Here is a 9,413-nt window from a genome sequence, read left to right on the forward strand (position 1 = left end):
ATATTATTATTATAATAGTTATTAATTAATATTAATAATTTTTTTTACATACTATCAAAAATTTGTTACTCATAAAATTTGATCTGTCAAAAATTTATAACGAGATAGTTACAGCAATTCTAACATTAGTTAGGTTCCACTACATTTTGCAAGTAGGCAAAAAACAAACACACAAAAAAAGAAAAGGTTAACAAACACAAAATGCGCATTTTGTGAGTTTTAAAAACAAAAACAAACAAAAAAATTGAAAAAGCAAAACACAACCTGCCATTTTCACTTATATCATAGTAGTGTAAATATTTTATAAACTTCTATTTGATTGAGTTACACTATAATTATTTTCATATGTAAAAAATAACCTTAAAAAGAGGTTTTTACTTGAAAAAAAGTGTTAGAAATACATTATAAGAATATCGCTGATTAGCTACCATAAAAAGAATCGTAAAATAATTGCTAATCTGACGCAAAATATAATATGTGACAGATTAGCTACCGCCTAACAACTAATATTTTCCTCGCTAATTACAAGCCGCAGATCAGTGAGGCAAACACAATAGTCGCTAATTCATCGGAAAGTTTTTTAGCTTACGAATAAATAGTCGCAAATCCGTCACTAAAGTAAAAGCTAATTAGTGACAAACTCTACTGCAGCAGAATCATCGCTAATTCCAAACTAACTTCGTAGACAAAATAGAATGTTTAGTTGATGCTAATTAGCAAGGAATTTTCCTAACATAATTCATCACAAGTTATCCGCTAATATGATCACAAATCTGTCACATTTTATAGTAAATCTATAGCTAATCATTGAAAATCATTAATCAAATTTGTAGGAATTTTGTCACTAAATCAAAGCTATTCTAAATGAGAAAGTAGAGTTATGAAGTAGTCGCTAATTTGCTAGGAAATAATATGTATTTAATTAGTTGAACTACAATCACAAATGTCATCACAAATTCTTTTTAACCTAGTAACAAATCAATAAGTATCTCACTACAAGAAAAATTAGATTTTGTGACCGCTCATTAAGTTTGTTGTTAGTGCGTCACTAATTCCTCGCAAGTTAGTGACGAATTAGTAACAAAAAATATTTCTCGCAAAAATTTATCGCTAATTAATCAAATTTTTGTAGTGATATAACCATTTATATTACTTCATTTTATCAACTTAAAATTTTTTAGATGATCAACAGTAAATTAGTAAAAAAAATCGATAAATCAGTGAAATTGATCTAGTTTTTTAGTGATTAATCGATTTAAAATAATAAAATATAAAAAAACAATATTAACATATAAATATATTATTTTATTATATTCAATTTAATTTTAATTAAAATTTGATTAAACTTTTAAACCATGAAACCTTTATTCCATCGGGTTGATAATCAATTGGTTTTTTAAAACTTTGTTTTATGGATTTGGCTCTTATTATTAATTTTATATGAGTAATTTATTAATTAAAGTTTGTGTCCAGATTCATGACAAGAAAATTAAAATAGATAAAGAAATAAGAGACAAATAATCTGAGCGTCACAAACTCACCAACTCGATCACATGGATCATCATGTGGCACAATAAGAAATGAAATGTTGGATGGTAGGGTCTTGGTACATCTCAATAATGTTTGTGATTAGATGTGATGTCCAAAGGTGTTAGGAAAAAACGTGGAGCAAGTGACAAACTCGCCATTCTCACAACTCACTCAACCAAGTGTCTGCCCTTTTTTCTTCAAATTTGATTCAGTGTCCATTCTTTTATTTCTTGACTTAATTAATGCCATGCATTCTTTATTTATTTATTTTTTTTTTCTTTTGCCAATTAACAACGGCAACCGGGACTAAAGAAGAGAAAGACAAATAAATAGGACCATGACTTTTTATTATTAGTTACAACATANATTTAATTATATATATATATGCTTTTGTATAACAAATAAATTTTACTGATTTTCTGATGTATATGAGTCTTTTCAGTGTAATATCCGCTCATCTTCATTCAAATATAACTTTACATGATATGATTTATGAGTTTAATTATATATAATTTTCACAATATTATTCGATAAATAGATATTATTACTTCTATTTTGATAATATTACTTTTAGTCCCCTCCGTGTTTAGTAATACACTTAGTTTGAATCTCTCGTTCTTTTTTCCGGTTCTGTTTTGAATTTAATTTTAATAATATACACTGTAAAAATTTTTACAAAATTATTTAGTTACATCTGTTATTTTAAAATAATTATTCATACAGTTAATATAAAAAAAAAATATTTTTACTTACTTATTATTATATAATTAAGTATAAATATAAAACTGTTTTATATTATCTAACATCAAATTAAATTCTTTTGTAAATATCTCTTTCTATTTTCTTTTTATTTCAATAATATCCTACAAATGTGAATAAATTTGTTTGACTTTTCTTTAGCAAGTAAGTGAGCGACATCTGTCTCACTGATAAAAAAGGAAAAAGAAATAGGTAGGGGGAATATAATGTCTCCAACTCTCCATCGTCTATAACGATATATATCACATCCTTCACTTTGAAACCACGAGAAATATTTATTCAATTAAAGAAATAATAAATTTCTTTTTCGTCAAGAATAGTCTTTGTAGGATAAATATGAAAAATAAATATTGACCATAGGTTGATAAGCAAAATTTAAAGAGAGGAATAAAATTGAATTAATTAAAATAATAAAATTTAGGGATATTTTTTTAAATTTTTAAATTTTATGGAAAATATATTGTTATAGACTTTTTGAAACTTTTTCTTAAAAAAATAAAAATAAACAGGTTAAATAAAATCAAACAATGAATTTTTTTTCGAATTAAAGAGAAACTCATTTATTTTTTTTATTTTGCAGGTCTAATTTTAGAATAAAACATCTCTCCATTTATGACAATCCGACGGGTGTAATTTATTTTGACGGCCTTAGACAAAATAATGTTGTGGTGAAAAGAAAATATTGATAAAGAGCTAATTACTTTTTTTAATAAAAAATAAAAAAATTTATCATCATGTACTATCCACATATTTTTTGTTACCTTAAAACAATAATCTTCACTTATTACATGCCTTGAACGTACTTATTTTTCTTTCTTTATACAGGATAATAACGATCTAATTGTTAACCTTCTTGTCAGGCATATGATTCCATATAATGAAATTATTTGACACAAAAACAAGATCTATTAAAGACAAATAAATGGTCATATACTTTATAAAACTCTTTGAAAATTTTAAATGGATGTTTTTTTAATTTTCTTTTGTGCACAGTATTTTGTTTTTACGGCAAAAGAACCGGAGGAACATATTTTGGCATTTTGGGAGACGAAGATGGGAGAATAGATTTTATTTAATTTTGACATATAATTAGTTTTACAACCCCCTGCAAAATGCAGCAGAGGTTGAAAACTACAATGCATGCATTTGTCCTATTGAGTAACAGGAAAGCGTGCATGGACCATCACACATCATCCATAATTTTATATATATAAGCAGCAGTGCTTTACAACTGTCAAAATAGAAAATACAAAGCATAATTCGTAAATTAAACAAAAGCATAGAAAATGACTTGAACCAATCCTATGATAGAAACATATAATAAAACTAACGCCTTATATTATTGTTATTATTATGCAAGCCCAAACGCGGAAACTTTGCTTCCATTGCAATTGCATAATAATCTTCTTCTCTTCTTGTGTGTTCTTCATTCATTCCTCTTCAATCCCCATCTATCGCTTTCTTTATTTTCACATATTTATATATTCTCTCCTCATACCCTACAACAAAAATTTAAAGAAAAAAAAAACCAGTAGACCCGGCCGTATCATTGTTAGCATGTCAAGTCCATGTCATCATAACCAAACCTAAATGAGAAAAAATGTTCCTATTTTGTTTTTTTATGCAGACTTTATTATACATAGAGAATATCTTGAACTAGCTAGACAAAAACTCATGTTTTGAAAAAGTAGTGATATATCTTGGACTAACTAGCTAGACTTTATATGTTATGATTGTATTATGAAAAGATTAGGTTACCAGCAATATTTTTGAATAATGTATAAACAATGTAAATTAATTTTAAATTTAATTAATAACATTAAATTAAGATATAGTATATTTTTATTTGATCGGTAGTTGTTCATGTTGTTTAAGATAGTCATTATTTATCTAGCACTACTCTTATATTATTGTACTAATAACGAACGCATTTTTACGTAGAGATAAATATAGTTAGAGTGAATTATGTAGTTGTTGACGATATTAAATAGGTACCGTTATCGCATGAAGAATAAAATTATCTAAAAAATAAGAGATGATAAGAAAGAAAGAAAGAAACTTACCAAGAGTGCTAAACTAAGTTATCTAATAGTGGTAAGGAGGGGGAGGAGATGCATAAACGTAGTGTGGTGGTGGTGGTGGAGACTGATACTTGTATGGCGGTGGTGGAGGAGATGAGTACTTGTAAGGCTTCTTGTAGGGCGGTGGAGGAGAGTGGTAAACCGGGTGAGGAATGTAGGGAGCAGGGTGAACCGGTGGAGGTGGAGACGGGTACTTATAAGGCGGTGGAGGAGAGTGGTAAACTGGGTGAGGAATGTAAGGAGCAGGGTGAACAGGTGGTGGTGGAGATGGGTACTTATAAGGTGGGAGAGTGATACGCTGGGTGAGGGTGTACGTGGTGGACCGGAGGTGGAGGAGATGGGTACGTGTAAGGCTTCTTTGGTGGTGGCGGAGAGTGGTACACTGGGTGAGGATGAGGGTGTGGATATGGGTGTGGGTGTGGATGAGGATGAGGATGAGGGTGTGGGTGAGGGGGGTAAATGTGAACCGGTGGTGGTGGTGGTGGTGATGAGTACTTGTAGGGTTTCTTTGGTGGTGGTGGAGGAGATGAGTAATGGTATGGCGGCGGCGGTGGTGATGAGTAATGGTAAGGCTTCTTTGGTGGTGGAGGTGGAGAATGGTAGTAGTAAGGCTTCTTAGGTGGTGGAGGAGGAGAATGGTAGTAATATGGTGGTGGTGGTGAAGACACCGGCGGAGGTGGAGAATGGTAGTAGTAGGGTGGTGGAGGTGAAGACACCGGTGGTGGTGGAGAATGATAGTAGTAAGGCTTCTTAGGGGGTGGTGGTGGAGAGTGATAGTAGTAAGGTGCCTTCTTAGGCGGCGGAGGAGGGGAGGAGTAATGGTACGGCGGAGACTTGGGTGGTGGGGGTGATGAGTAGAGGTAGTTATCAGCGGAGATTTGCAAGCTTAGAGAAGAAAGCATTGCCAATGCAAGGATGAGAGAAGAGGCCATTAGGGACCTCATTGTTTTTCTCACTTCCAAAGTGGGTAAGCTTTGCTTTTGCTCTTTCTCAACCCAATGCCACTCCCTTTATATAGATTGCTTTTCTTTACCCCCCTTAACATCTACTTTATATTTTTTCACCATTAACATTCACCTTTAAACTCAAACTATTAACTATTAAATAACCATTGTCCTATGTGCTTTGTTTTCAACAAAACAAATTATTACTTATTGTTTTCTCCGGGGACCCAATTTGACTCAAGCCGCGCGCGGGCTTCGTTTTAATCATGGACCCTCCAACCTAATTAAGTACCTAATAACTACGGATGTAATCGGCTCGGTTCAGGTTGGTTTTGGACCGAAAATTAACCAAATCGACCTGATCAATTGTATAATGAAACCAACTATTCGGTTGGTTGTTGTTTGAACAACCGAATCGAACCAATAGTAATTTGGTTCAGTCAATTTTTTTTATTTTTTTACACTTAATAATCAGAATTTAAAATACTATAAAATGAAGTTTAAAATCTTCAATAAACTAGAATAATAAGAGTATATCACATCCAAATCCAATACAAATTCAATTTAATTAAACATAAAACAAAGACAATTAAAAATGTCTAGCAAAACAACAAAAATAAACACATTTTAAACCGAAACATTCACTTTAAAATAAATAAAAACCAAACAGCCACCATGCTTAATCTGAATCCACACCAGCCACTGTCCGTTGAAGAACGTACCACGGACTCAACATTTTCACCCCCAACTTCAGGCGTCCGTTCATTGGGCACCTCATTGCTTGTTGGCTGCATACATATAAATAGAACAATGAAAAATTAGCATTTTTAACTCATGAACAGCACCACAGTTTTGTTTCCAGCAACAAAGATGAAACTAGACTACTATGAAAAGGTGCAGACAACCTGTATATAAAATAAACCAATAGCTAGTATATGAATCCTTTAAAGCATGCATACAAGCACATTACACTATAAAATTTCAAATTCAACCATTGTTAGTGGACAATTTTGATTCTCTCTTCATTTCTCTCTTCATTTCTCTTTATGAGCACTGTTGCCTACAAAGTTGCCCACACTAAAATCTTCCACTGTTGAGCAACAATAATGAATTGATGACTTAAACGCATAAGAATGCACTCAACAGTAAAAAAGAATAGCAATGACATTTAATATCAATAACACAAAATAATGCAGTACATGATTTAATGGATGAGCTTAATTAATTGAAGTTAAAATAACTTCTATCTTTTAATACTATTTTTGTGCAAATGTGTATGCATTATTCAATTGATTGAATAAAAAAGGATCAAAAGCTCTAATAGTTATCTTCTTTCACTTTTTGCTCAATCCACCAAACAAGCATCATTGAATTTAAAAACAACATGATCTAACAATGGATTGTATTCTTTCAACAAGTATTGGATAACAACTTCAACACCTTGCACCAAAACTTTTGCTTCTCAACATACAATCAGAAACTCACCTAACAGTACAACTAGCTAGTTTATTTGCATCATTTAATACTCACTAACTGCCATACATTATTTTGAGATAATTCAACACAAATCTACTAAGACATAAGCAGCTGATACACAGCTCATAAACAAAACCAAAGCAGCTCATAAACAAAACCATAAGTAATTCATTTTTAAAGCCAATCAACAGAATTTAAATGACCACAAATAATCAGAGACAGCTACACATATATATTCAAAAAGACACTAAAAACAATTATTCAGGTTAAATCAAGTACAAATATCACTAAAAATCTCACTAAATCAAGTACAAATATCACTAAAAATATTGCAGACTAGGATTTTGTTGACAATATATACATTAATTACTGTAAAAAAAATTATAACCAAGCACAAAATCTAACATCCGAAGAAGACATCGTTCTGTTGCTTTTTGGATTTTTGCAGGAGAGGGACTGGTTGCTCGGCCACTGGAGTCTTGCTCTGCGACTGGATTGCTGCTCGGCGACGGACTGCTGCTCGGCGACGGACTGGTTGGAGTGCTGCTCGGCTTTGGCTTTGTTGCGACGGTGACCCTGCGACGGCGATGAATGAACGACTTCGAGCGACGATTGGCGACTTTCTTAACGGTGGACAACACTCTCTGGCTCCCTCAGCCTCTCCTTCTCTCAAGCATGGAGGTTGGAGGTGGAACCGTGGAAGAATGGGAGAGAGAAGTGTTTTGTGGGTGACTGGGTTTAGGGTTCGCGTAAAAGGAGAAGAAGAAAGCTAGGGTTGTGGTTGAGTGGCCCTTTTATACCTAGGTTAAAAGGCAACTTAGTAAAAACACACTACTGAACCCTCACTCTTCGGTTCGATCCGGTTCGATTCGATTTCAGTAAAGGCAACCAAAAACCAAATTGAACCAATCGGTTTAGTTCGAAAAAAAAACAAAAAAAAATCGATTTTTTCGGTTTCAATCGGTTGTTATAAAATTCGATTTGGTTTTGCGATAATTTTCTGTCCAATTCGGTAACTTACACCCCTGCTAATAACTAAGAAATAATATATTACCAAAACAAAGAAAAACTAAGAAATAATAAGATATATTTTTACTTAATCATAGATCTAAACGTAGCTAATAATTCAAAATATTCCACAAAGTAGGGTTTATTATGTCTCCATTAATTAGGTATTGTAATCTTGTGATATTATCAATCTCTTGAATTCGATATGAAAAAGTATTGATAAATAACTGATAATTGACTAGTGTGAAATGCATGGTAGCTGCCTCTAATTAACTTGTGAAAGCAAAACTCGTTTCCAATTGGATAACTTGAAGAAACATGTACCACTACATGGCCCATAGCAGCCTCAATGATTTTTTATTATCTGTTCCCCATTCTCTCTCTTTTAATTCTATTCATAAATTTATGGTCACTGAGACACTCTACTATCCAAGACTATATAGACTAGTCCACTCCTTGCACATTCTGCATGGCATTGCCTCATCATCATTATTATTATCTCTGAATAGTTAATAGTACCCTTTTTTGGGGATAAAGACATCAATAGACCCTATCATAAATGACGCCTTTTACTTTCCACCTTTTTAATTATTTGATTATTTACCTTCTAAAGTATTATACTTAGGTATTGAAAATTCTTGGTCAACTATTTCGCATTCTACTCTTGGTATTGTAATATAATTTCGATCTTCATTATATTCAACTTTCACAGCTTGCGGTGGGTTAGGTTGTCCATTTCTGTAACTAAATCCAATAAAATATCTTCCACGTTACATACATTATTATTATTGCTCATATTACTATATAATTATTATATGTACATGTACATCAACCTCGCCACGTAGTTTAATAAATCAAACAGAATATTTTGGATAACTTAAATTATTTATTTCATACTACACACCTAGCTATCTTCTGGAACCTTTAGACCTGATTAATTCTCTCACTTCTGTATCGGTCTATAAGGTGAAATGAAATGACAGTTCATCATAGATACATATGGTATTACTTGTAACCCATAACAAACTATATCTTTTTTATTTAAGGTAAAAAAAAGTTGCATTCATTATTTCACTTACTCTCCTATCTTAACATATCTTTTTTAGTAATTAAAAAGAATAGTTTACAACTAATTCAATCATAGAAAGATAAATGTATCAACTCTTTGTACGAATTGAATACATAAAAACATTGTTTCACCCCAAAAAGAAGAGAATTAATAAAGACGTGATGGCAGGGGGAATGGGCATGGAAAATGATGAAAGAACATTTCTTTCTACTGAAAAGAGTTATCAGAGGCTCTTCAAAAGGTGGAGAGCGGGAATCATATATTACCGCACTTGTTTAAGAACATGGAAAGAAAAATGGAAGTAGCACCTGATTTTTATGCCCTTTAATGTAGTAAAAAAATTTGGTTGGAGTTATCATTTTGTCTTTTTCCGAGTGTGCTAGCTAGTCATAAAGGTTCGGAAAGAATATCACTTTTATTTCAATAATAATGTATCTAAAACTAATGCTACGGTAACTCTACAAGCTAAGATATCATCTAAGCATCGTTAAATTAAATATCATCATTAATATATAATATATAACTAAACTGATAATGTTTCTTGTC

The 9,413-nt window shown here is 31.9% G+C and overlaps 1 protein-coding gene and 1 long non-coding RNA gene across 2 annotated transcripts in view; both read right to left on the reverse strand.

Annotated features, from left to right (window-relative positions):
• The window catches only part of LOC110266340, a 9,823-nt gene extending 1,367 nt beyond the window's left edge, over positions 1-8,456 (reverse strand). Inside the window, exons 1-2 of the long non-coding RNA XR_002353600.1 lie at positions 8,446-8,456; positions 6,369-6,374 (exon numbers count right to left, since the gene is read on the reverse strand). This is a non-coding gene — a long non-coding RNA (uncharacterized LOC110266340). The remainder of the gene's footprint in view (positions 1-6,368; positions 6,375-8,445) is intronic.
• Positions 3,344-5,329, reverse strand: LOC107617712 (extensin-3). The gene is made up of 3 exons (XM_016319552.2): positions 4,664-5,329; positions 4,353-4,506; positions 3,344-3,788 (listed from the first exon to the last, which is right to left on the reverse strand). The coding sequence occupies exons 1-2, from the start codon at positions 5,312-5,314 to the stop codon at positions 4,375-4,377; spliced, it is 783 nt and encodes a 260-aa protein (XP_016175038.1). The 5' UTR covers positions 5,315-5,329; the 3' UTR covers positions 3,344-3,788; positions 4,353-4,374.

This window comes from Arachis ipaensis, chromosome B09 (genome assembly GCF_000816755.2).
Source record: "Arachis ipaensis cultivar K30076 chromosome B09, Araip1.1, whole genome shotgun sequence".
NCBI lineage: Eukaryota > Viridiplantae > Streptophyta > Magnoliopsida > Fabales > Fabaceae > Arachis > Arachis ipaensis.

Bases quoted from the DNA above. Each gene is read 5' to 3' on its own strand.
- LOC107617712 (XM_016319552.2), bottom strand. From the start codon at position 5,314: ATGAGGTCCCTAATGGCCTCTTCTCTCATCCTTGCATTGGCAATGCTT. The intron at 4,507-4,663 runs CACTCTCCCACC...CACCCGGTTTAC, and splicing joins TACACCCTCACCCAGCGTAT to CACTCTCCTCCACCGCCCTA.